The sequence below is a fragment of the Dipodomys merriami genome, unplaced genomic scaffold (genome assembly GCF_024711535.1).
Source record: "Dipodomys merriami isolate MVZ:Mamm:240054 unplaced genomic scaffold, mDipMer1.0.p SCAF_5, whole genome shotgun sequence".
Taxonomy (NCBI): domain Eukaryota; kingdom Metazoa; phylum Chordata; class Mammalia; order Rodentia; family Heteromyidae; genus Dipodomys; species Dipodomys merriami.
The window spans coordinates 51,605,685-51,633,540 of NW_027206068.1; the positions used below are offsets into that span (position 1 = coordinate 51,605,685).

General features: G+C 35.6%; 1 protein-coding gene across 1 annotated transcript in view; it reads left to right on the top strand.

The window, feature by feature from the left end:
• Positions 1-5,884: 5,884 nt before the first annotated feature.
• Capza2 (capping actin protein of muscle Z-line subunit alpha 2) overlaps positions 5,885-27,856 on the top strand; it is a 29,984-nt gene continuing 8,012 nt past the window's right edge. Inside the window, exons 1-6 of the mRNA XM_069996619.1 lie at positions 5,885-6,020; positions 15,155-15,218; positions 17,077-17,128; positions 20,766-20,829; positions 23,264-23,470; positions 25,587-25,666. Of these exons, the coding sequence (XP_069852720.1) occupies positions 5,982-6,020; positions 15,155-15,218; positions 17,077-17,128; positions 20,766-20,829; positions 23,264-23,470; positions 25,587-25,666 (506 nt within the window). The 5' untranslated portion in view covers positions 5,885-5,981. The remainder of the gene's footprint in view (positions 6,021-15,154; positions 15,219-17,076; positions 17,129-20,765; positions 20,830-23,263; positions 23,471-25,586; positions 25,667-27,856) is intronic.

Sequence of the window (27,856 nt, forward strand, 5' to 3'; positions counted from 1 at the left end):
TTGTATTTTATTTATTTATTTATTGCTGGTCATGGGGCCTGAACTCTGGGCCTGGGCACTGTCCCTCAGCTCTTCAGCTCAAGGCTAGCACTCTACCTCTTGAGACACAGCACCACTTCTGGCTTTTTCTGCTTATGTGGTACTGAGGAATCGTACCCAGGGCCACATGAATGCAAAGCAAGCACTCTACCACTGAGCCATCTTCCCAGCCCATGATACTATAAGGCCCTTTTTATCCAAGATAATTATAAGGTCAAAAGCAAAACTGTATAAATTTTTGAAATACATAATTTAAGTGAAAAGTAAAAATATTCATTTGTGAAAATATTTTGCTATATTTACAGTGGATCTTGATGAATAGAGCTCAATTTCTATCAGTCTGAGAAATAAAAATGGCAACACTATATTGGTAGAATATAGAACATTTATATGTGATTCTCACAGAACACAAATGAGGTAGATGTAACCATTGTTTTCCTTTTAATAGATGATGACATTGATATTCTAAATGACTTGTCTACTAGGCAGAAATCACACAGCTAATTTTCCTATGAGCTGAAATATAGACATGTTATTCTGAAAACATGCCTCTTCATAAAAAGAAATTGCTTTCCTAACAGCCAAACATCCTCTTGCTCAATCTTATTTGAAACGCTGTGTTCTAATATGTCTCACTATACACTAATCTCTTACTTTTGTCTTGCTATTTCAAATATTATACCATTAAGAAACTATTTCCTAAAAATAATCTAACTCACTTAATAGGTGATTTACATATAAACCCACAGAAACCATCACATGTAAATTTAGCTATAGAATTTTATTTAAATAAAATGATAACTATTTATAATTTGAAACATACTGCAATTGGCCTTGAATTCACCCTTTACTCAAATGTGCCAGACTAAGAAATATATTTAAACAAGTAAAATTTGAATTTTTATTTCCTCCTTTCATTCACTATTTCAACATCATATCTATGGAATAAGTTCATATATATATGAATGTTTTATATATATACACACACATAGGGTTACCACATATATACATATATAAAGCAGCTTTGATTTTGTTATTTATTTTGCATGTATAGATTGCTTTTATGTTTATGTATATTGAATATGTAGACTTGCACAACCAGAATGTAAGTTACTTTAGGACCGTTTAGTTTACAATTTATAATTGTAAATAGTTTACAATTTATAATTCTCTCCTACCTCTCTTTGTAAAGTGAAGCCCAATTTAGTTGAATTCCTGACTTTGCTCTATTTGTCCCCACCTTTAAAAATGCCTGAATAATTAACCCTACAGTATTCTTAGGCAAAAGTAAATTAAGAAGTAGTTTAAAATTCAGCATTATTAAGGCCTTCTCAAGGATAGTCTAACTCTGATGAGAAGTTCCAAGTCTGAGAAGTGACATCTCACCCTGACCCAGAGCCTTTTGAAAGTGCCCTCAGGTGTATAACCTGCCCAGTATCTAAGGCTGTTGCCAAACTCCTAATCTGTTAACTCTTTCTTACTGTGAAAGTCTTACTCAGGATTCATGGGAAAAGAAAAAGAAAGTTGAGGGAGAAATGTGGAGCGGAAATTACACAAAATGTCAGAGTTGTCCTGTTCTAAGTCAAGGGAGTGGATTTTTGTTTTTTACTCTAATATCTGATGGCCAATGGATAAGAGCTGCCCTAGAGCAGCCAAATTCCCAGCTGCTTGCTGGCAAAGCAGCTTCAGTAGCATGAGTGCAGTCCTCCAAAGAAGGACAACAGATACTATGTAGTAGAAGAAAATGCACTGAAGCACAGTAGTGCCCTGAGAGTATCTGATCATAACACTTACAGTGCCCCCCTCCCACACAGCTATATCTATCAAAACAGCTCGCAAAAGAAGACCACAGAAAACTGGGGGCCTTACACATGGGCCAAGATAGTGTCTTTGGATGCCATCACCCATCACCCATGGATGCAAGCTCATGTTACGAGTGGGAGGAGATGAGGTATCATAAAGATGGAGCACTATATTTCAGGAAGATTAACAGGAAAGGTGGGAAACAAAATGAGATAGGGAGCCACAGATGTGGTGGTGGAAGTCAATGTGAAAGGAAAGATTGGCCTCACTGAAAGCATAAGAACCAAGAGGGGGAAAATAGAGCTGGCACTATTGCAATACTTTATACTAAACCTCAGCTAAAGACATATTTTATTAGAGGTTGGTGGCTTTGGGGAAAGGCAAATGACAATCTTTTTTTTCTCATACACTGCTATTTATACTCTTACTAAGCCCAAATAAGAGATAAAATGTATTATCAGATACCATAAACAAGTAAGCACTAAACATCTGATTTGGAAGTTTCCTGGAAAATTGTTTGTTCTTTTATTCTAGAGTCCCTAGGCTATATTTTAGGATAATCTCTAAACTCCATATGGTTTGTTAGCTCAGTTCCCAATTAGGTATGTGAAATGAAAGAGTCAATCAGTATTCATTCCAACAAAGCTTCCTTTTCTTTTTTTTTAAGCACTTATGTGTCAGACATTGGATGTGCCAGAAGCTAATTAAGACATAGGCCATGTCCTCAAAGAGCAGATTGATATAATAATATGGTGATAATAGCTAGCATTATTGAGACCTTTATTAATGCCTGTGCTGAGTGCTAAGCACTTTGCCTGATGATCTCATTAATTCCTCACACCAGCCCTGTGGAGGGAGAGAGGTACCATTATTATCTCCAATGTACAGATGAAGAAATAGAAGCTTCCAGAATAAGTTACCTGAGATTAAATGGAGCTGAACAAATACCAGAACCTAGGATTTAATGATTATAAAATCTATATGTCTTAGCCCTAAGGTTCATGGCAAAAAAATCAACAGAAAATTGTCTATGGGAATCTATAAGAAAAGTTACTAGCTCCTTTAAAGAATGTAATGAGGATTTCAAAGAACAAAACATAACTAAATAGAATTTTTAAATGTGATGATTTCTAGTTCTAACCATTTTCCTGCAAATAACTTAATGTCATCCCTTTTGTGCCTGAATAATATTTTTTGGTATCACATTTTTCTTATCTATTCCTTGGTTAATAGGTACCAAGGCTGATTCCATACTTTAACTATTGTAAATAGTATTGCTATAAATACAGATGTGCAAATGCTTCAACTCTGATCATTTACATTTGGAAGGTCAAGGAGATTAAAAACAAGCTCTTAACTAATTTCTAGAATGATCCTTATCAGGCTTATAGGATACTTCTCCCTACATGTGCCTACGTTTTCAAAACTGTCTAAGTAAATAGACCATAGGTAGGATACACTCAACTATAAATAACCAGTAATTTAGGCCTCTGTTTGATTTAGAAAGGCAATTATTTTTGAACTCTACAAACTTTTTTACAGTTTTCTGTAGTTATAAAGGACTTTGAAATCTGTTATGCTAATTGATCAAAAGACTCACAATCAACCAGATGCTAGTTGTCTAACACAGTTCTTCTCAGAGGTAAGGTTGGTCAAACTGCATCTGATATGAAATTAAACACTATTACGAAAGCCTATATTGGTTGCAACTATTTAGTAGTCCACCAGTAATACAGAATATCGTTTTATATACTATTTATATGATATATTATATTTGGAGATATTTTTGTTTACACATATACATTGACAAACATAGTCTGACCATCAGGACACTTGGGTTCTAAAACAGTATCAGGTATAAATGCAGCTTTTGTCAATTATTTAAAATTCAATTTACATGTAAAACGAGAATTAGATGATATTTTGTAACTCTGCTCATAACAAACTTAGAATGCAGTTGAGAACTTTAAGCATATCTAAAGAAAGTAGATTAAGAAGCATTTAAATAACCAAAAACAAAACAACAATGCAAAAAGGCAACCTAAAACAAACAGGTTTGGTACTGTTAATCAGAAAAATCAAGAATATATCACTAAATAGAAGAAAGGCATGTTTGTCTATGTTTGAAAGGATAGACACTTTCTTAGGTAGAAATGTGGGGGTTTTCCATTACAAAATAACTAATTATCAATAATACTATATTTTTTCTTGCATTCATATACTGTTCATTTCATTTGTATTCTGATTGTGACAACCTGAAGTCTTTCCAGAATACATAGATTACATGGATTCTAAAGTACCTTTTAATTATGTCAAGAAAGTGGTATGGAGAGGTTACTAAAAGGATTATCAGAAATTATACATAATTGCTGTTTGAGTCACTATGGGAACCATATGTTAAGAATCATCAAGGTTACCTACTGTGACTCTGATTATTGCCAAACATTACCAGGTTTCTAAAGGAAAGGACAATCACTGTGTATATATCACACAGTGAAACAATAAGTGTTACTGAGTAAACTAGAAAACCATTGGAGGAAAAATCCAAAGTCCAGACTATTCTGTTGACGCAGAATGTGGTATGAATGAATTGTTGGGATGCTAGTAAAATCACCACTATTACCTTTCTGGGGGTGGGGGAATGCCTAGACTTTAGAGAAAGTGGGAAATGCAGTGAAAAGAACATGGGATATAGAATAAGGATTCTATGTTCTAGTCCCAGTTGTCACTTAGCAATTATTCGATGATGGACAAATCATTTAGCCTTAGTTTTTCTTCTGTAAAATGGGTATTAGAAGACTATTAAGCACCTTACTTGAGGAGGTTGCAGTGAAAAATCAATTAAGCTATGATTTATAAATTGTAAAAGAGTGAAATAATTATTGACTTCCAGCCAGTGAGGTCCTTGGCCAAATGATAGTGATTTTTTTTTTCCTGTCTCCTCCACAAGGTTTATCTTCAACAGGATTCTTGCTTTTTCCTGTCTGTGTCAGCATACTTCCTCTTGCTGTTTTCTCCCCCAAATGAACACTCAGTAAATTACTTAATAATAGTGTCTTGCACTTGAATAGTTATTTGAACTCTGTAAGGTTCTGTCATGTGTCATTTATGTGCAGCTCTCAGACTCGTCTTGCTGGACATATTTCTAATCCTGTCCTGTTACTGTCAAAACATTGCCAATATCTTCTCATTTTCTGTTGAATACTTAACTATGTAAACCTATGACCTATGTAAACCTACTAAAATTGGTCTCCAGACCAGTAATATTTGCATTACCTGTGAGCATTGTAGGCCTGTTGAATTAACTTTAACTGTAACTTTGGAGTCCTGTAAACTTGGCAGTTGCAGCATTAAAATTGTCAGATTTACTAAATAGAATAAAGGACATCCAGTTAAATTGGGAAACCAAGAATAACATTTTATCACGTTTCAAATACTTCATGCATTTCAAATTTTTCTCGAAAGTCAATTCAGGACAGCATAGTATCCACATCTAACCTAACATCACATTTTCCTTGAACTAGTACATTCTGCTTAAGTTTCCCTAGGTATTGTTTCGTTTCTCTTTTGCTCTGTTTTGTTTTCCTCTACATTGTACAGCTCCAGAGATGAACACAATGGCCAGCACATCATAAAAGCAATAACTAGGTACTGGATGGATAGATGAAACGTCAAGAGCAATCCTCCAATTTGGGATTGGGTTGTGTGTGTGCTTAAAGCTAACTATATTTCCTAATATTTAAACATGTTTTACATTGGTACAGTTTTTCACAATGCTGCTGGCAGCGTTCAGCACTTAATAGGGACATCACCAAGGGCTCAGTGTGTACACCTAAGGTCGGGATGCTTAGGACCATCGGTGAGGAGAGAAAGGAGCACTCAGGATGCTGAGGAGCCTGTCACAGGCAGTAGAAATGTCTGGTGCCCTCCTAGTCGCTGAGGCACCGCGCATGCGTGCCGTCGCGCTGGAGCTCCGAGCGCCCAGCCGGGCGGGGGAGGCGGGGCTTCGAGGCGCGTGCGCGGCGGCCTGGGCGGCCGGCCCCTCCCTTGGCGGGGGCGCGCGGCGCGCAGGACCGCACGGAAAGGGGGAAGTCAGGTGGCCGCCGCCGCCGCCGCCACGGTTTGTCGCCAGAAGGAAGATGGCGGATCTGGAGGAGCAGTTGTCTGATGAGGAGAAGGTAAGAGCGGCAGCGGGGGTGGCTGGATCGGGTCCGATGGGGCGCCTCGGCCCCAGGGTGGCCGCCGAGGAAGGGCATTGGCCGCGAGCCGTGCGCCCGGCGCCGTCCTCCCCCTTCAGGCGCCCGCGTCCGGCCCCCGTCCGGCCCCGAGGCCCCCGCGCGGGGCCGGTCTCCGCCGGGCCTGCTCGCTCCGCGCCTTGTAGGGTGTGTGCTCCGAAAATAGGAAGCGGAGCCCGGCGGCCTGCGCGCGGGCGCGGGCGCGGGCGGAGGCCGCGGGGGAGCCGGGCTGGGTCCTGGGCCCTGCGCCTTGGACCCCGCGGCCGCCGAGGGCTGGGTCTGTGTCCGGTCCCCCCGCCGAGCCGACCACGGGCCGTCCTCGGCCCGTCCTGAGGCCTGGCTTGGGAGTGAGCGGCCAGGGGAACATGGCTTAGGAAGGAGACCTTCACTTTTCCTCTCGACTTCCCCTCCCCAAAGGGGAGTGCTTCCTTTTCTGATTCTCTAGGGTGTTTCCTTTCCCGGCGGAGATCTCGTAACTCCACCCCCATCCCCCGTCTTTTTTTTTTTTCCTTTTTTTCCTCCCCTTTTTCTCCCCCTCCTCCCCCTTGTTTCTTTGCTGTTGGGCTTGATCAGGAAGGTTTGCGGCTCTTATTCCCTGGAAAGCTGAAACGTGGCCCACAAAAAGACCCTCGCCCGTAGTTGCTTCCTGCCCGGGTTTGGCAGCTGGGCCCCCTCTGGGGGGACGGTTTGGTGGCACCCCATCCTACTTTTCCTGGAGAGGGGAGATGGTGCATCTCCTTTATTGCATGCTAGATGCGGTGACAGCAATGGAACCAAAGCAACGACTCATTAGTTTTCATTTAAAATAAGGAAATCTGATCGTGGAACTAGTTCTCTCATCATCTACCCATTTCCTGTGGCTTACTGTGAAGACCCCATCCCTGGGAGGCCGGAAGGTGGAACGAGGGGAACCCTCCTTAATGCGAGGTTTTTCCTAGAAAAGAACCATGATGGGTCCGTCCGTCCCCCTCCCCCCCCCCCCCCGGCCCACCCCGACTTAGAAGTAATTGAATTGGTAGTTACAGTCTTTGGAGTGTCCACTCTTAACTGTGCTACTTCCTTTTAAGTTCCAAAACAGTCCAGCCATGTGGGAAACACATAGTTAAATTCTGGTGTTTAACAAATGCTCTCATAAACCTAAGGATCTTGAACCCTGCACTCTGGTTTTATATTGTGTTCTTGTATGGAAATGAAGGGTTCGGTCTCCTTTCAGATGTGAGCATGTAGAAGTTAGACTGATCTTCATTTTGGGAAATGCTTTCTTCTGTGCTCTTTAGTGAAGGTGATAATAAAACAACAAAATGGGAGATCAGCATCACTGTGCACATTGCACAAACCCTTTAGGCAGATCCGTGCATCCCTAAAAGTTACCCGCAGTATGCACATGTACATAAGTTGGTAAATAAAAATGAGTGTACATACACTTACATCGATTTAAAATTAAGTAGTACTAGGAAGTTTTGAAAAGGGATCTTTCATTTACTATCTCACCATTCTTAAGTGGTTATTAGTAGTAGCTCAAGTGGCTGGAAGTATAGCTGAGGAAAGAGTACCTCACTGTGTGAGTCAAATGTATACCTAAAAGAGTGAACATTTTTCAAAATGAGTGATGACAAAATTCCTTATATGGCAGTCAAGCACTGTTTCCTGAGGCAGGGGCGGTGTTTAGATTTGCCTTCTAGAGTAATGTTTGAACAAATGAATGAAAAACACATTTTATAAGTTTCATGTTCTTGTTTTTATCTTGAGTGTTGTAGGAATATTGTGTAGATATATTACATATAGATTTTTTTCTATGTATTTTCTAGCCTAAGGAAAACGTTGACTAAACCTTGGGGTTAAATCCCGGTAACAATATAAATTGAAATTTTAGTATCCTTGTCACTTAGTTATCTAAATAAGCTTTTAATCTTTTGGGAAGAAGGTGTTGGTTATGTGATCAGGAGGAAATGGAGACGATTTAGAGGTGATTTCTTTTTTTAACCAATACTTAAAAATCACATTACTTATTTTGCCTCCTTGTTTATAGTGTTCAGACATGAGCTTTTAATATTTTGGAGCTTTTGGATCTGTAAGAAAGGAAGTGGTTAAGATGTAAATATAGTACTTTGTATCTACCTGGCTTAGAGGCAAATACATATATATATGTATATTTGCACACACATGTACATGTATATGTATATAGAGAGTTTGGAGATTGAGGTAGGTAGTTTTACTATAACTGTTTAACAACTAGTAAGTTTCAAAAGCTTTAAGTACTTCACCCAAAGACACCTAGGAAAGAAGTGGTAGGAATTGGGGAAATTTAAACCCAAGTTTGTCTGATTCCAAGATTCATGTTCTAATGACATCATGCTCTCTTATTATAGAACTGTCTTCTGGGCTTGTATTTCGGTTTTAATTTGTTGACAGCTAATTTTGAAAAAGGGAGAGCAATGGTCCTTTTTTTTTCTTTTAAAATAAAAATTATAAATATGTTGTCAGACATTACTATCAGGTTCTATGTTTGTGTTTTATTGTTTGATCAGAGTTTATTGTTTAGCACAATGAAATGTTTTATACCATTTTATAATACTTTAATATTTTATCCTATTTTTTCATGTATGCCCTGTGATAGAAAGCAGTTTAGTAATTAAATTTATCACTTGGGCTTCTGAGGCAGGAGAATCTGAGTTCTGAGGCCAGATTGGGCTACATAGTGGGACTCTTGTCTAAAAAAAACAGAAGCAAAACAAAAAGAGAAGTGAATCTAGAATGGTTTTGCCTCTTAAGTCATGTACAATTGCTTTTTTGAGGATATAACTGTGAAATTTAATAACCTTTTCTCCTTGGGCCACTAGACAGTAAATTTAGTTGAAGAAGTACAATGAAGTTTCTTTAATGTTATAGTGTGTTCCACAGACTTTTTACATAGTTACAGAAACTAAATAAAAAGCAATTCTCATTTTCTGTTCTTGGAGTAACTGTATTCCCAGAAAGCATTTTAGTGATTTGACATTTTATACAATATGGCATAGGGCCTAAATAAAAAGTGATTCCCCAAACCCTTCAGAAGGATTTATTGATAGGAAAGGATCTTACTTTTTTTTCTTCTTGCCCCTCATACCTTTCCCCAGTGATTAGAATAATCTGCTTTCATTGCTTCAACTAGTTTGTCTTTGCAGATGTATTTCAAGTACAAAGTTGTAGCTCTAACTCCTCTGCTAGGCATTGGTCCCACATTTTTATCTGCTGGTTATGTTCACCGGGAGCAGTTAACTAGATGGGTTCAGTAGAACCTTCCGAAAAGCAAACTGATAACTTTCCTCCTTCTTTACCCCCAAAGGAAGGCATTTTTTTTTATTCCCATTGTTCTAGTCATTCAGGATTTTAAACTTCAGATTTATATGAACTTCAGTTTAATTTAGAATATACCTTAACACCTTATACAGTCTAAATTTTGTCTTTTTTTTTTTTTTTCCTTGCCAGTCTGGGTGCTCCAACTCTGGGCATTGTCCCTGAGCTCCTTTTTGCTCAAGGCTAGTGCCTCTTCCAGCCTTTTCTGTGATTAATTGGAGATAAGAGTCTCACTGATTTTCCTACCCTGGTTGAAATCCTCAGCTGAGTAGCTAGAATTACAGGCGTGAGCCATCAGCACCCAGTTATAAATTTTGTCATTTTTTAATCATCAAAAATTTGTCCTGTACATTGCAAGACACTGCTAGCTCATGCCTATAACCCTATCTATGTAGGAGTCTGAGATCTGAGAATTGTGACAAAACCAGTCCAGGCAAACAAATTCAAGAGAATTTTATCATCAAATAACCAGCAAAAGGCCATAACTTACTTCAGAAATTTGGGGCTCATAAAATAATATAAGCTGCCTTTATATTTCATCACAATATAAAATTAGTAGTATTCGGAGCTAGGAAGGTGGCTCAGTGGTAGAGTGCTTGCCTTGCATGCCTGAGGCCCTGGGTTTGATTCCTCAGCACCACATAAGCGAAAAGAAAAAAGCCGGAAGTGGCTCAAGTGGTAGAGTGCTAGCCTTGAGCTGAAGAGCTGAGGGACAGCACCCAGGCCCAGAGGTCAGGCCCCATGACCGGGACCCCCCAAAAAAAACATTAGTAGTATTCTTATTAACCAAAAACTAAATTCAGCCATAAAGCTATTAGTTTGGAAAGTATTCATCTATAATCTGATTCTGTAGGTGAGTTCTCTTATTGAACCAATTCCTACTGTAGGCAGTTACTTGATAGGCATTGAACAGTGAAATTTTTTAAACATTGCCCATTAAGACAAAGTTGTAGTACATTTTAGTGCATTTAGGAGGCATTTTTTTTACATTAAGTAACAGTGATTCAATATATACACTATTTCAATTCAGTCTAAAAACACAGATATAACAGCACTAAGTGCTCAGGACACTGATGGCTCACAGCTGTAATCCTGAGATCTGAGGATCATAGTTTGAAGCCATCCTGGGCAAAAAGTCTATACTCTTAACCTCCAATTAGCAAAAAGCAAGTGGAAGTGGGACTCAGCTGGTAGAACTCTAGCCTTTAGTGGAAAAGCCAAGGAATAGCATGAGGACATGAGTTCAGGCCCTAGTCCCCGCACAAATTAAATAAAAATTAAGAAATAAACAGAACTAAGGGTATTTTCTCTTTCTTTCTTAACCTACCTTCCTTCCTTCCTTTCTTCCTTCCTTCCTTCCTTCCTTCCTTCCTTCCTTCCTTCCTTCCTTCCTTCCTTCCTTCCTTCCTTCCTTCCTTCCTTCCTTCCTTCCTTCCTTCCTTCCTTCTGTCCGTCCATCCTGGGGCTTGTCAGGTATTGGGTGCTGTCCCTAAGCTCTTTTGCTCAAGGCTAGCTCTCTACCACTTTGAGCCACAGCACCGATTCTGGCTTCCTGTTCTCTAATTGGAGATAACCTTCTCACAGGGACTTTTCTGCCCCAGTTGGCTTTTAACCTCAATTCTCAGATGTCTGCTACTGAGTAGCTAGGATTATAGGTGTGAGCCACCAATGCCTGACTAAAATAATTTTTAAAATTGTAAATTATGATGGCAAAACTCGTAGTTTCATAATCTGATCTAAAAAGCCTAATCAATTGCCTGGAGCAGTAATGATTGATGCATATATTTTCTTAAGTGGTTGCATTAAAATACTATGGATGTTGACCTTAAAAATGAGTTTTAGATTTTATTTTGGAAGTTAGAAATAAAACTTACATACTTGCCCATCTGACATTTCTTTGTGTTAACTATTGAATTTAATTTCAGAGAACTTTTTTGCACATCTTAGTTAACAAGGTTTCTAATGAAAATAACTTGAAAACTTTCTCCACATCCATTCACTGCTAAAAACACTTAGGAAAAAAGCCCACAAAATTTAGGACCAGAAATGGTTGGGAGATTTTTTTTTTTAGACTTTGGAATATTTGTGAACATACATAATGACATATGGCAATTATAATAATTTTGAACATGAAAAAATTTCATAGTATGGAATTTTCAGTTGTATCATGTCAGCTCTCAAAAGATTTGATATTTTGGAGCATTTTAGTTTTGGGTCAAGGATGCTCAGCTTTTGATTTGAGGGATGGTTACAGTAAAGAATTTTTAAAAAGGTACAATATCTATTTTCCCATCTGAATCACTTGGAGAGATTCTCTAAAAGATATATTTCTAGGTCCTAATTGTCTGGAGATTGTTTTAGTTTACAGGGATAGGGAACCTTTCTGCCAAAGGCTATTTGGATATTTATAACATCATTCAAAGGCCATATAAAATTATCAATACAGACAGAAAACCTCAGGCAGCCAATGAGAAGCATATGTGTCTGTCCTCTCAGGTACAAAATGATTTCTCAGACCTTATATGGCCCTGGGCCTGACCTTTCTCCACCCCTGATTTAGTAGGTCTGGAATAGAGCTTAGGAATCTGTATTTTTTCAGAAGCTTTCCAGGTGACTGTGACCAACATCTGTATTGGAAAATTCCTACTCTCCCTAATGTCTCCTTCCTAGATCATGGAGGAGAGAATGAACTATGTGTCATACTGTCCAGCCTGTAGAAATTATATGGATTGTACATAGTGTTCTCAGATAAAATACAGCTAGGTACCTGGATAAATCTGAATTTAAGTTAATCAATGAAATATTTTCAGAATGTTTTCCATGTAGTGTACTTTTGAGCTGCTGGGAATGCAAAAATATTTGTTTCTAATTTTAGTAGTTAGGCTTTTTTTGGTGTGTAGTGTTCTTGTGTACACACAATGTCTGCTTTTTATACTTCCATCTTTTTTTGGTTTCTCATGATTTTAAACTAATTTTTGTCAACTTACTATATTTGTAGTTACTTTGATGAGGATGCCATTTCCTACTATGACAACAGCTATTATTCATATATTTAACAACTCAGTAGAGAGGGACACAGCACACCATGCAGGCCCACAGAAGCCGGCATTTGGGAAGAATGAACAAGCAAAGACTTGCAAGCTTTGTAGTATTAGGAGGATGGGGGATCCCTGACTCCAGAGGAAAGATGTGATTGTTTTGTTTGAGTGGTTCTGCAAACTGGCAAGAAAATGAAAAAAGTGCCACTCAAAAATAGGCAGGAACTATATCTGTTTGCTTTGATTAGGATTGCTTGGCTCCAGGACTTTATGGAGGGGAACAGAACTTCTTGCAGTTAGGCCATTCAGGATACACATAGTAGTAGAGGTCCTAAACTACAAGTATTTCACTATAGGATTCAAAGTTTAAAATACTCTGCATATGGCAAAGTGCACACTGTGTATAACCTCACTACAGTTGAAATGACATGGCCAGATCATATGTGCATGAAGGAATGAAACACCAGAATCTTGTTTGAGAAAGTGAGTAGTTAGGCTTTAAAACTATATGTTTATGTAACAAACAACAACAAAAAAAGAATAGATGAAGCCCAGCACCAATAGCTCTTGCCTATATTTCTATTTACTCAGGAGGCTGAAACCTATAGATCAGTCAAGGTTCAAAGCCAGCCTGGGTCGAGAAGTTTGTGAAATTCCATCTCCAGTCTATGAGCAAAAAACTGTCTTGGAGTCTTGGCTCAAGTGGCAGAGTGATGAGCAAAAATACCCAGCAAGAGCATAAGGCCCCGAGTTTAACAGTAAGGAGTCCTCTGCAAATACAGTTCTAAACATCCAAATAGGATAGTCTCCCTTTTTGGTTTTCTTTTCTTTTCAGATTAAATCAGGTCTTGACTTCAGAGGATTTTGAAAGCAAAGGGGCTGAAAGTTATCCAGTTTTTACAGGGTAATTAAGGTAAATATGTTTAGCCATAGATGAAATATTACAGAAATTACCCTTTGTCTCATTATAAAGTCTAGACAAGAACAATTTATTTTCTCCACGATCTTGAGTTGATTGTGAAATATTTTAAATGAAAGTGGTTGATAGGATATTTTAATTATCTAAAACTCAAGTAGAGTCCTCTATCCTCAAATTATTTAGCTTGATTTTAAAGAAGCCATGGCCACATTTTGAGCTGTATCAATATATAACTTTAGTAAATTTTTAAAAGAAGAGTTATTAATTCTTAAGATAAATATTGGAAATCTTAAAAGAAGTTGTTGGTGAAGAATTATGGGTTATCAACTTGCTCTCACATTAATATTGAGATAATTTTAGCCTCTAGTAAATACTATGATAGTTTGTCTTCTTGGTTATAACTCTTCTGCTAATGCTGCTAAAATTACTATTTGTTTGTTTTTGGTGCCAGTCCTATGGCTTGAACTCAGGGCCTGAGACTGAGCTGTTTTGCACAAGGCTAGTCTAGCTCTACTACTTGAGCCACAGCTCTACTGCAGCTTTTTTTGAGTTGTTTATTGGAAATAAGAGTCTCATGGACTTTCAGATCTCCGCCTCCTGAGTAGCTAGGATTACAAGAATGAACCATTGGTGCCCAGATCTCTCAGTTTGTTTGAGGAACCATTATAGCAATTACTACCTAAAGGATGACCACTAATTTTAGACACTTACCAGTGGATTTGGTGGATTTATTAAAATGTGTTAACATTTTAATAAACACCAAAAGAAAAATTACCAGTTTTAAGTCCCATACTTTACATTTAGTGTGGGCCATTGTTTTTTTTGGATAGGCTAAGATTTAGGTTGAAGTTCTTTTTTAAATTTTATTACTGCTTATGGCTAATTGTTTTACTGTAGTTTTTTGAAAATGTCCTTTGTTTAATAAATAATCCTTCTATTTTTGTTTACAGTCATTTGGTCTGGTATATGTTTGTGTATTTCTGTGCTTTTACTTCCTTTCTGTTGATTGCTTCTCCTTCATTAAACGCACGTTTTCTTTATGTGTGACTGTAACTATGGGAGGAATTGAAATTATATAGCCTATTTGTCAGCTTTGTTCTTTTTCAGAATTGATTTGGCTATACTATTTCTTTTTTCTTCACTACAATACAGTGCATTATAGACCTGTTTTTATTAAACTAATTTTGGTTTGTTTAATCTCTCAGGTACATTCTTTCTGGTTAATCTTTTTGTCAAAATAGCTTTTACTTCTTAAAATAGACTTGTCAAATCTCTTACTTATATTTGAACTAAAATTTCCTGAGAACTAGGTAGGTCTCAGGTTTCAACTTGTACTTTTTTCCCTTTTCATTTCCCTTTTTGCCTTTTTTCTTTCCATGTTTTTTCACTAACTTGTGGCTTTCTAAATATGTATTATCAGTTTTCTTTAACATACCTAAATGCATCTTACTTCACACAAATTTTTGTTAAGTTTTTCATTTTGGCTTAAAAGAAATAGGAAAATGTTTATTTGTAGACAGCTTTGGATTCTTATTATTACTGTATATGTAATATATGTTGTATATATGCCATATATTGTGTATATAATTTATATCGAACCTTGTTTTGTGATTCTCAATGAGTAAAACAGTAATAGGAAATTTAAAGGTATTTGGGTGATGAAATGTCACAGTTTTTAAAATCTTAATTCTTAGTACAACTTGAAAATTGTATAATTTTGTACACTTTTGTTATTAGCAAAGATGTAAGTTATGTAATGTTTTATATCATCATTTCTGTTTCAGGTCCGTATAGCAGCAAAGTTCATCATTCATGCCCCTCCTGGAGAATTTAATGAAGTTTTTAATGGTGAGTATTTAACACCAAGGCTCACTTATGTATCACTTTTTTAAAAATTGATTTTATTGTTTTTTGTTTTTTAAACATAACCACCCAGCCAGATGCGGGTGGCTCATGATTGTAATCCTGGCTACTCAGGAGGCTGAGATCTGAGGATCTCAGTTCAAAGCCCAGACAGGCAGGAATGTCCATGAGACTTTTATCTCCAATAAACTACTCAGCAAAGCCAGAGGTGACACTGAGGCTCAAATGGTAGAGAGTTAGCCTTGAGCACTGAGAGGCTCAGGGACAGAGCCCAGACCCTAGTTTCAAGTCCCAGGACCAACAAAAACAAAACAAACAAACAGAAAAATCATAACCACCTAAATAACTATGCTAAAGACAGTACACATGTTCTGAATTACAGGGAAAATATTTGTCAGTGTGGATTTAGTGTATTCATGCTATGTGTGATAATTATGTTACAATGGGTTAACTCTCAATATTAATTTTATTCTAGTTACTAAACAGAGTGTAACATTCTGAGAACATAACTTGAACTTTGCTGTAAATTGTTTTATTTAAATAAGGAATTGATCACTTATAGTAGACAATTCTTCAGTAGAACATTTAAAGAGTTAAAAAAATAGTTTTTCGGGGCTGGGAAGGTGGCTCAGTGGTAGAGTGCTTGCCTTGCATGCCTGAGGCACTGGGTTCGATTCCTCAGCACCACATAAGCAAAAAGAAAAAAAACCAGAAGTGGCACTGTGGCTCAAGTGGTAGAGCGCTAGCCTTGAGCTGAAGAGCTGAAGGACAGCGCCCAGGCCCAGAGTTCAGGCCCCACGACTGCCCCCCCCCCCAAAAAAAAAGAAAATAGTTTTTCGGTTTATTTTTTAGGAATTTTGTAGTACATTTAAATTTTTTTCCCGAGCGGTAGACATTTATGTTTAGAAGATAATATGTAAAAACCATTTGGTATTAAATTATATTTTATAAATCATTTCACAGCATGCCATTCTTTAGACCTCATTGGAAAGCATTTTTACAATTATTAACCCTTAGTCCAGATTTCTTCACTGCAGTACAGTGTCCTGTTTGCTGTAAAGCTGCTCTTCAGCAGTGGGGATGACAGAATTGAAATATTTGCCAAGAAAGCAGCTGTAGAGCCCTTTTCACAGAACTTTTCTTGAGTAGTTATAATAACTTACTGCAGTTACTATCAATGTGTTACCAAAATGCCTATGTCTAGACTCAGTCACAAACTGTTACTTAACCACTTTTTCTTTAGAGCAGACTCATCTGAAACTAATGATTGTTTTGCCAGTAGGCATAGTCCTATCTTTACATCTCACTTAGCTATATGTGTATATTAATTATCTCTTTCTTTGGAGATACTGGTCTGCCTGTATCAAATATTAGGGTACAAAATGGAATATATTTCTATATAATTTTGTCTTCTGTTTCCTAACAAAAAACCTTTTATTACAAAACAAAACTACTATGGTAGCCAGGTTCTGGTGACTCGTGCATATAATCCTAGGTACTCAGGAGGCTGAGATTTGAGGATTGTAGTTTGAAACCAGTCTGGGAAGGAAAGTCCACTTAACCATGAAAAAGTGGGAAATAGAGTTATAGCTCAAGTGGTAGAGCATCAGGGCTGAGCAAAACAGGGATAGTTCCTAGACTCTTGAGTTTGAGCCACAGGACTGACACCAAAAAGAAAAAAAATAAAGCATTGTGTGTATTTGTGGATATTTTGGTCATCATCAGGGTGGTAATTTTTTATTTTGTTCTGGAGTGGATATGCTAACACATGACTGAAGCAATTATTCTTTACATCCTTCAAACATAGAAAATAATAATAATATAGAAAACATTTATTTTGCAGATGTTCGGTTATTGCTTAATAATGATAATCTTCTCAGGGAAGGAGCAGCCCAGTAAGTATTTTATATAGCATAACTAAAATGAAAGAAAAGTGGAATTTAAGCACTAACCCCTTAGATGTGTTTCTATATCAACTATAATTTATGCTCACTCACTCTTTTCTGTCTCTCTACATACACAAACACATGTATGTACGTGTGTATGTATATGCATGTGTGTATATTTATATACACCTGTGTGTGTGTGTGTATATATATATATATATATATATATATATATATATATATATATATATATATATTAATGTCTAAACTCACTTAATGAAACCAGGCTTGTGGCTTATACTTGTAATGTTAGCTACTTAGGAGGCTGAGCTTGTTGGATTGTGGTTCAAGGTCAGCCTAGGGAAATAAAGTAATCAGACCCCCTCTCAACAAAGAGATGGGTGTAGTGATAAGCATCTGTTACAGGGAAACCTAGCACACATGTACATGCCTAGGAAGGAAACACAAAAATAATAGGCAAAAGTGAGGAATAGAAGCATGGCCCAGAGGTAAGAGCACCTATAATAAATAGCAGGATTAGAGTACAAACCCCAGTATCACAAAAAAGAAAAAGCAGCCGGGTGCCTGTGGATCAAGCCTGTAGTAGTAGTGTGCTCACCTTGCGCTGAAGAGTTAAGGGACTGCCCCGGCCCAGAGTTCAAGACCCACAGCTGACAAAACAAAAATTTTTAAAAAAACAACAACAACAAAAAAGAAAAAGCAAAGATGGTTTTTCACTAAAGCTGTACACAAGTTGTATAGCATAAGTGTGGAAGCATCATAAAGTCATTAAGATTGTATTCCAGTGCATTTCTCTGGAAATGTTTCCCTGTTGCTTCATCTCTTTTCTTTTTATAAGGAAAAAATAGGGCTATTCTCTTAGAATGGTTCTATTGGGGCATCTTTTTTAAAGAGTACAAATTCAGTATTTTGAGTAAAATTAGTCTTACCAAAGGGTGAGTACTATCAAATCCAGAATACTTTGAAATAGAAATACCCTTTGATTGAACAGACAAAAAAGCCAAAGTTCACTGTGAATATAAATAAGCATCTTAGGAATTTTCCAATGGAAAGTCAGGTATGTTGGATACCAGGCTATATGAAATAAAATATAGTAAAATATACTTAAGGCCTGCAGAGCCCAAAGCAAGAAAATTTTAGTTTCTATTTAGAAATAATTTTTTAGCTGTTTAAATGATAAACTGAGATTTAAATATTGAATAAGAAAAATGATGTGACAAAACTAAGCCAAGCATGGGGAAAGTGTCCAGTGTGATATGAAGAATGATGGATGATTAAGTAGCCAGCTGTGAATGTACATGTCTGTAGTCCCAGCACTTGAGAGACTAGGATGGAAGGATTATAACTTTGAGACCTGCTTGATGATACCTTGTCTCAAGAACCCCACTCCCCAAAAAATTGAACAAATATAATTTAACAGAGAAAAGAATTGAATCATTGGGCCACAGAACTCTACAAGTACAGGGAGGCTATTTTACTGTGTCTAGTAGAATGCTAATCATGTACCACTAAGACCTCAGTAAATACTTGAAGAGATGGAAGGGTAGATGAGTGAATGACAAGTAGGTGTATGGAATGAGTTTTCTGAATGGAAGAGACTTTGGGAGTCTTCTAGATAAGATGAGTGAGTCCATAGTAGCTAATGAGAGTGTAGCAACAAAACCCAGATACTCTGACTCCTGGGTTAATGACTATCTTATTATACTGCATAGTATACTTTAGCTTACTTTAAAACATTTAATTTAACATATTACCTATTCATACTTACTGTTTCCTTTAAGAGCTTTTTGTTCTTCTTTTAAGGATTAGAGGTAAATAGGTTTTGATGATAGGGTCAATAAAAAGGATTTGGTTCATTCTGGAACCAAATTACTATTTAAATATTTATTATTTAAATTTAGCTTTTGTTAGAAAAATGAATACTAAATTCTAAATTTTAGTTTACAAACATTTTTCAGATAAATTATTTAAAGCTACTTGGTGCCTGGCCACTTTGAAGCTATTTTTAGGAAAATTATAGTTTTAATGAATTTTTAAAAATCAGATGTGAATACCACTTTCCCCCTTCACCTTCTGTGTGCTTCTTTACTCCCTCCTCCCTCCTTTTTTGAACATGCAGTGTCAGGAATTTGACAGGTAGTAATTTAACTCTACTTTGCTATTTTTACATTTAGTAGTCTCCTGTTAACTCATCAGTAATTCTTTGCTCAACTGAACTTTCCTTTCTGAAGAGACTGGAGCTAATAGTTGAAGATTCAGAAGATATTTGCCAACCAAAGTAACCTTAAAAAACCTTTTAAATAGATTAAACTTAGAGATATTCCAATGTCTTTTCTATTAAGTGGAGGTAATTTCCTATGTTACAGATTTCATAGAATAGAGTATGACCTTTGTGTCATTTTTAGATAATTTTCTATACTGTAGAGTTTCTCAGTCACATATATCATAATTAGTTGGCATGCCATACATTATTATTCATTCATATCAGGATATGGAAGGTTTATGCATGAGTCCACTCCATTACTGCTTTCTTTCTGCAGTTATAACGTGGACATTGACAGCAGCATCACTGCATTTTCTACCTCTAGTTGCTCCAGTGCACAATTCATTATATGAGTGACTGCCAAATTCATCTTTAGAATCATTTCTTTGTCTCTTTTCAAAAAATTTTCTGTGACACTGTTGCCTCCAAATAATTAATTCCATCAACAAGGCCATCTGTGGTCATAACACCCTGAACATGGCCAGTTCCATTTGAAATATTCAATCATTCAATTTCTACAATACCAGACCCATCTAGTTATCCAGGCTTATTTCTTAATATTACAGCCATCGTGAAATTGCTTCAGTCCTCTTCTCTGCTTATTCTTGTTTTAACCATATGTAATATTTAAAATGTGTGTGTATGTGTGTGTGCATGCGTGTGCGTGTGTACATGCGTGCTACAGTGCTTTATTAAGTCTTTTAGTGGTAATTTCTGCTTTGTGTTATATTTATCCATTATCTCTTTTGGTTATAGAATTTGGTCATTTTATAGCACTTAGTGTATTTTCTGGTCTATTAAAGTATGTAAACCACATAATTGGACAAATAATTAGACATGTACTTTACAGATAATGTTTACTTTCAGGTTCTTTAGTGAGAGGCCAATTAAATTTACTGATCTATTTTATTTTGATAAGCACAGAAGCACTGATATTCATATCATTGATCAGTTTTTTTCTTTTGTCAGCCGTGAGGCTTGAACTCAGAGCCTGGGCGCTGTCCCTGAACTCTTCTGCTCAAGGCTAAAGCTATACCACTTTGATCCACAGCAGCATTCTAGTTTTCTAGTGGTTAATTGGTGATAAGAGTCTCACGGACTTTCCTGCCTGGGCCGACTTTGAACTGCAATTCTCAGATAACAGCCTCCTGAGTAGCTATGTGGCTTGAGCCACCAGAGCCTGGCTGATCAAATTTTATAATACTTATATCTAATATACCAGTAGTTAGTATGAGATAGTAACCGAGATTTGTAATTTTATTAATCTAGCTATGTACAATGCAGGAAGAGATTTTTTTAACAGGTAAATGATCATTTTGTAGAAGCATTCAATTTTAAATAATTTACTTTTTTTTTTTTTAGTGCATTTGCACAGTATAATTTGGACCAGTTTACACCAGTAAAAATTGAAGGTTATGAAGATCAGGTATGTTTCATGTGAACACAAAGCCTGTCATCTCTTTGTATTGTTCATGTCAAGTAAGATATCCTACAGAATTGTGCAGAGGAATGCTTAAAAATAAAAAAAAATTTCAATAATAGCTACTTACTGGCAAAGTAACTGAAAATTTAATTTCTTTTAAGACTGATAATATTAGCAGAAAGTGCCTTTTAGGAAGACTTGGATATAATTTAGGATTTTAGAAAATAGTTGCTTTACATTTACTTAATTGTGTTGTACAGGAAAAAGTATCAGTCCTAAATTAACCCAAAATCTAGAATATATTAGTGAGATTTAGATCATAATTTCATTGTTCTGGAATTCTACAATTCTTATGTGAGTACACTAGAATTTAGTAATAATTAAATCTTTTTTCCCAAAGTACAAGTTAGAATTACTAAGCCAAGAAAGGCCACAAAAGAGCTATAGCTTTTATTTTTTGATTTACTGTTATTAATAATTGAACAGTGGTTATATTAATTCCAGTCATGCTTATGTGAAGTATAGTGTATATAAAAATATGAGGAAAGATCTGATCTTATTCATTTATTATTTTACAGTAGATGAAAGATAACTAAAGGGAAGATTTAAGCTTAAATAAATACCATAATAGATAAAACATATAATTACTACAATGAAGTTATATATGGATTTGTATCTATAGCATAGCATTTCATTATATTCCTTTACTAAATTCATTTTATTTCTCTAGAGACTTCCTGTTATAAACTGTATTATCTTTGTAACTCTGTTCACACTGATAGTTGTTTTCTTGGAATAAATCCTTGAGAGAAAATTTGCTAGCTTAAGAGATAATTTTTTTCTTAAATGTTAACTAGCTTCCAAAATCATTTTATCAGTCTAGCATAATTTTAATACTTACGTCTAAAAAGATAATATAGTGAATTGCATCCTAATTTCATATATAACTATAGGCTTAAAAAACTTAAAGTGAGATATTAACAAATAGGCTCCAAAACTATCAAAAAGTTCATTTACCAAGACTAAACAGAATTTTTCAGAGAACTATAGGAATGATCCTTTATCAGGCATTTTTATTGATCTTTCATATTACCCAATAAAGAGAAAAGTCTAATATCATTTAAATATCAATGAGAAATGGATTTGAACAACCCAGCTGCTATTTCTCATTTAAAAGATTAAAAAAAACCCTTAAAAAAATCCTTAGTAAAACTAGCAGTGAAATAAACCTATTAAATATAATTGTTTACCAAACTAGTAATAAGTATCATGAGGTACAAAGACTAAAACAATTTCATTTAAAATTACAGGTTGGGTTCCTTAGTTATCATAGATGAAAGTGTAGCAAATAAGATGAGAATGTATAAACTTAGCAAAAAGACAGAAATTTCTTTGGTAGTAACTGTCTGAAGTACTTACTAATACCAAGACACTCCAGAAATATTTAACCTCCAACCTCAAAAAAGCAGCTAGACTTAACTGGGTGCCATTGGCTCATGCTTGTAATCCTTGCTACTCAGGAGGCTGAAACCTGAGAATGTGGTGTGAATGTGGTTTCCTGCTTGAGCAGGAAAGTCCATGAGACCCTTATCTCTAATTAACGACCAAAAGCTGGAAGTGAGCTGTGGCTCAAGTAGTAGAGCACTAGCTTTGAACTAAAAAGCTCAGGGAGAGTTCCAAGGCCGTGAGTTGAAGCTCCCAGGACTGACACCAAAAACAAAACAAAACATAAACCACAAGGGAATAGGCTTAAGTAAATTTGGGGAAATGGCTGAATTTAAGGTAAAAACTCTACACAAACTCACTAGCTAGCACCTAAAACTAGAGTACTTACTCTCACTAGAATAAGTGAAATATTGAAAGGATAGTATAGGGAATTTTATTTAAAATAATGGCAACTAAAATATGTTAATCTAGAAATAAGCTTCATAAGAAAAAGCATAGAATCATGAAGAAAATTTTGGTTATCTTCATGTAACAAAATAAGATGAAACAGTGGAAAGCTACATTGAGTTTCATTCATTTTAGGTAGAAACTTAAATTATTGAAAAATTGATAATTTAGGATTTGAATTGGAGTTCTAACGATTTTTTAAGTTAGTATTTTCATAAGATTTTATTTGAAAAAACATGCTTGAAGTAACTAAGAAAAATGTGAAAAGAAAGAATAAAAATAGTGAGGAGGATGCTTAACAATCAGTATAAAGTCAGATATAAATTGATGTATGAAAAATGTGTACAGTGTCAAATGTAAGATGACCTTAGAGTCTGCACATGCTGTATGAGTATAAGAAAACCATGTGAAACAGGATTGAAAATTTAAACTATAAAAGATGCTTAGAATAAAATTCTTATGTAGTTTTCAATGAAAAAGTGAATATATATTAATTTGTGTCAGTATTGGTTTAAATACTTATTTCCTTATTCCATCCTTGAAGGTATTGATAACAGAGCATGGTGACTTGGGAAATGGAAAGTTTTTGGATCCAAAAAACAGAATCTGCTTCAAATTTGATCACTTAAGAAAAGAAGCAACTGATCCAAGACCTTATGAAGCAGAAAATGCAATTGAATCATGGAGAACTTCAGTAGAAACCGCTCTGCGAGCTTATGTAAAAGAACATTACCCAAATGGGGTCTGCACTGTAAGTTCATCACTGGTTAGCTGTTAGTTTTTTGTCTCTTGTGTCTTTGTGGGGGAAAGGGCTTTTTGATGGTTAATTAGAAAGAAATAGTCTTACACAGATTGTCTGGTTGGGTTGGTTTAGAACTTCCATTTTCACATCTCAGCCTCTTTAGGAGCTGAGATTTTAGGTGTAAGCCACCAGTGCCTGGCTTCTTTTGTGTCTTACATAACAACGACAGAGTTTTATAATTTCTCAAAACATTCAGTAATACACAGAACTAGTAACTAATAAAGCTTGTTCTTTTTTTTTTTTTTAACTTGTTTTTCCTGAGGCAAATACTCCTAAAAAGGTGGCAAGGTTTTTTTTCTAGAAAATTAAACAATATATTGTCATGTCCAGAAATAGAAAATTAATTGTACCTTGAATTAAATCCAAATAAGAATTGACTACATAAGATTAGACAGTATGAGGAGATTATTTACTTTCATACTCAAGATCTTAGGTATAAATCACATTTCTTCTTACTAAATTCAAAAAGATTTAGAAGAGTCATACTTGTTTATTAATTTATTTAGTTACTTTGTGTGTGGGGTGTGTACATGGAGCTGTACACACGCTAATACTGAGTCTTGAACTTGGGGTTCATTCAGCGTTTTCCACTCATGGCTGGAGCTCTAATCTTTAACCGTGCTTCTAGTACAGCTTTTTTGCTGATTAATTGGAGATTGAATCTCTCAAATTCAAGATTCTCACTGCAAAACATTTGAACTAGTCTTACAAATCCTTGCCCCTATTGCTGCTGGCATACATGATAGTTTATACCTTTCTTTCTCTATAATTATGAATAGTAGGATCCCATTTCTTTCTCAGAAATTTCTTGGCTTGGAAAATTCATATGATTATCAAGTAACATTTCAATAATTATTTAAGAAATATAACAATGTAACTAATCTTTTAGTTATAACTTGAATAGGATTATTTTGGAAGAAAATCTCAGTAAGAATAAGAGGTTGATTTCTCTTATTCTTGAGAGATTTATTAATGGAAAATTGAAAGGCAGAAAATTACTAATTTTAAAGCAGAAGGCAAGTGTAACATCACACAATCATTTTCTTAATGGCCTTTCTCAGTTATAATTTAACTTTCTTATAATTATCTCAGTACTTGTTTTTGAAAGTACTAGAATTTAAACTCAGATCCTTGAGCTTGCTCAGCAGATGCTTTACTGCTGACCCATGTCTCTACGCTTTTTTGTACTTGTTTTGTTTTGAGATAATATCTCGCTTTTTGCATGCTGTCACTGGACTGTGATTCTTCTCTTTCACATTTTCTATAGTAGCTACATTATCAATTTTGTGACACCACACTCAGCTTCTTCCATTTTTGTAGATATTTTTTTTCTGCCCAGGCTGACCTTGAACCATGAATCTCCCAACTTTAGCCTCTCAAGTAGTATTATAAACATGAGTTACTAGCACCACCTCAGTACTTTTTTAAGTGACTTTGAGAAATCATAACGTTAAAGAATGTAAAGTCAACAAAATAATCACTAATAATAACCACTTCCATTTTTATTTAAAACAACCTAATTGGTATCTGTATGTTTTAAATAAACAATTCACTTTTCTTATGATACCTGTGTTTAGAATGAATGCATGAGGGCTGGGAAGGTGGCTCAGTGGTAGAGTGCTTGCCTTGCATGCCTGAGGTGCTAGGTTCGATTCCTCAGCACCACATAAGCAAAAAGAAAAAAGCCGGAAGTGGTGCTGTGGCTCAAGTGGTAAAGTGCTAGCCTTGAGCTGAAGAGCTGAGGGTCAGCACCCAGGCCCAGAGTTCAGACCCCACGACCGGATCCAAAAAAAAAAAAGAATGAATGCATGATATATCTAGGATATTTGTCATTATTTATAGTTATCTATTTTTAATTCAACAAATTTTACTTTATAAATTGTGGGCTCTACAGATTATGGTTGAGTGCATCTTTGAGAATTTGTCTAGTTACTTTTTGGAATGTGTATCTACTTTGTATTCAATTATGTGTTTCTGATGTACAGATTTTCAATATTTTATAGATGTTTAAAATTGAGCATTTTATGTTCCTAAATTCTTGTGCTTATATTCTTTACCAATAAAGGTGTATGGTAAAAAAATAGATGGACAACAAACCATTATCGCATGTATAGAAAGCCATCAGTTCCAAGCAAAAAATTTTTGGTAAGTTAAAAGTTTTATGTATTGAGAAAATTGTACATTGTTTATATGTTTTGTAATACTTGCTTTCATGTTTGGGACTATAACTTGTTTGTGTGTAATTAAGAGCAACATGAACAATAATTGAAAACTTCAGCCTTTTGATATATGAAAAGTATGTTTCATAATCAACCTAACCATTAAAGGGTAGCATTCAGTGAAAAGAGTGTAGGAGAAAATCTTGTTTTTTGGAGACTAGCAGGCAACAACCTAAGGGAGCGTGTGTGCATGCAAGCCGACCAGTTGGCAGACCCATATGCTCATTCTGAGAAGGGAGTGTACTTAAATGAAATTTATGTCAGAGAGGAGGACAGAGACAAATTTCAAGCAAAGAATGATAATTCTTTGTGAACATGGGGCTCTGAAATAGATGTTTTTATAGAAATTGTTTGGTCATTGTAAAAAAGTAAAATTATAATCATGCCTTGTAAAAATGTTTGGCAGATACTTGCTTTTTATTGTTAGATAAGACTTTCTGAAATACTGCTTGTTATCTATTAGTCTTTCTCTCATTAGTCATATTAGCTGTTGGTGCTCTTGAAGACAAATTTCAGAATTCTGTACTCTACCAGACCAATTTGGACTGTGGCTCAAGATTGCTCCACTGTTTAAATCTCAGAAATAAATGAAGGCTGGGAAAGTGGTTCAGTGGTAGAGCGCTTGCCTTGGCATGCATGAGGCCCTGGGTTCGATTCCTCAGCACCACATAAGCAAAAAGAAAAAAGCTGGAAGTGGCACTGTGGCTCAAGTGGTAGAGCGCTAGCCTTGAGCTGAGGGACAGTGCCCAGGCCCAGAGTTCAAGTCCCATGACTGTACCCAAAAAAAAAAAGGAAGTAAATGAAATGTTACAAGGTTAATCAAGAATATCTGGAGAAATGCCAATCCATCATCACTGAAGGAAAATAATTTTGTATTTAGGCATGTGCTTTAATGACAAGTAGTAGTTTCCTAAAGATTCTGGCATGCACATGTACTTTTATTGACTTAACATTAACATAGTTTCTCTGTTTATCGCCAAAATTTTGTAACGTGAGTCTATCAGAATTTTAAAATAATAAATTTTTGAAAAGTTACTAATTTATGAAAATATCATAAAAATCAATCTTGGATTTAACTACTAAAGGAAAATTTGATGTTATAATAAACTACAAATTAGTTTTCAAAAAACATAACTCCTTTGAACTTTAACCTATAAAATAAAATGTCGTTTTCTAGTCTCATTATTTCACTTTGTATATTAGTATTGTTTTCTAAACCACCATCATTGAAGTTAAAAATGATCTTCACTTTTGGAAAAAGATAAAGGTACGTGAATTTCCAGGGTGATAATTATTAGCACAAGGATCTCAGTCAAATCTAAATGTTTTGATACAAAGAAATGTATTTCAGTTTACCTAAACTTTATAGGTAGAACAAAAATTAGAGACTAGTTGTGGGTACGTTTTAAACTGATTTGAAAACCTTCTCTTCTTGGTCTCTAGTTTCCTCCATGTCTCAGTAGTATTAGGCTTAATATATGTTAGTTGAAAGAATGTATATTTACAATTAGAGAGTTAATAAAAGACTAGCAGAATATTGTTACAGAGTAGGACATGTGGCATTTACTCCATTGATAAAGGGGTATTTGGAGGAATCTTTAGATACAGTTCTCAGATTGGTACCACAAGTTTTTTTCTTCTTTTCACAATCAGTGGTGACATATTTATGACATATAAATGTCATAGCTGACATTTATATATATATAATATATATTTAAAATTGCTCGTGGCTTGGTATTAATATCTAAATAAAAGATAATTTATTTTGGACTCATTAAAAAAAAGCATATAGACTTAAATTGTTGTTCCCTCAACCCCAGCCAAGCTGCTTTTAGAATATTTTTGGATGGGTTGCTCAAAAATAAGATTGCTATATATAATTTTAAAAAATATATTTATTTTTCTGGGGATTAAATCCATACTAGGTAACCCCAGTCCCAAATTATGCCTCTTGTTTTTAATTTCTCAATTTCCAACCATGAGTATATATCATGTATCAAAATCATTTTGGAAATTGGTACCTCCTATATGTAAACTTAATCCTAAAATCGGTAACTTCATTTGTAGAGATCAAAACCTACTAAAGAGTATTGTATATCATTTTCTAACAATTTAT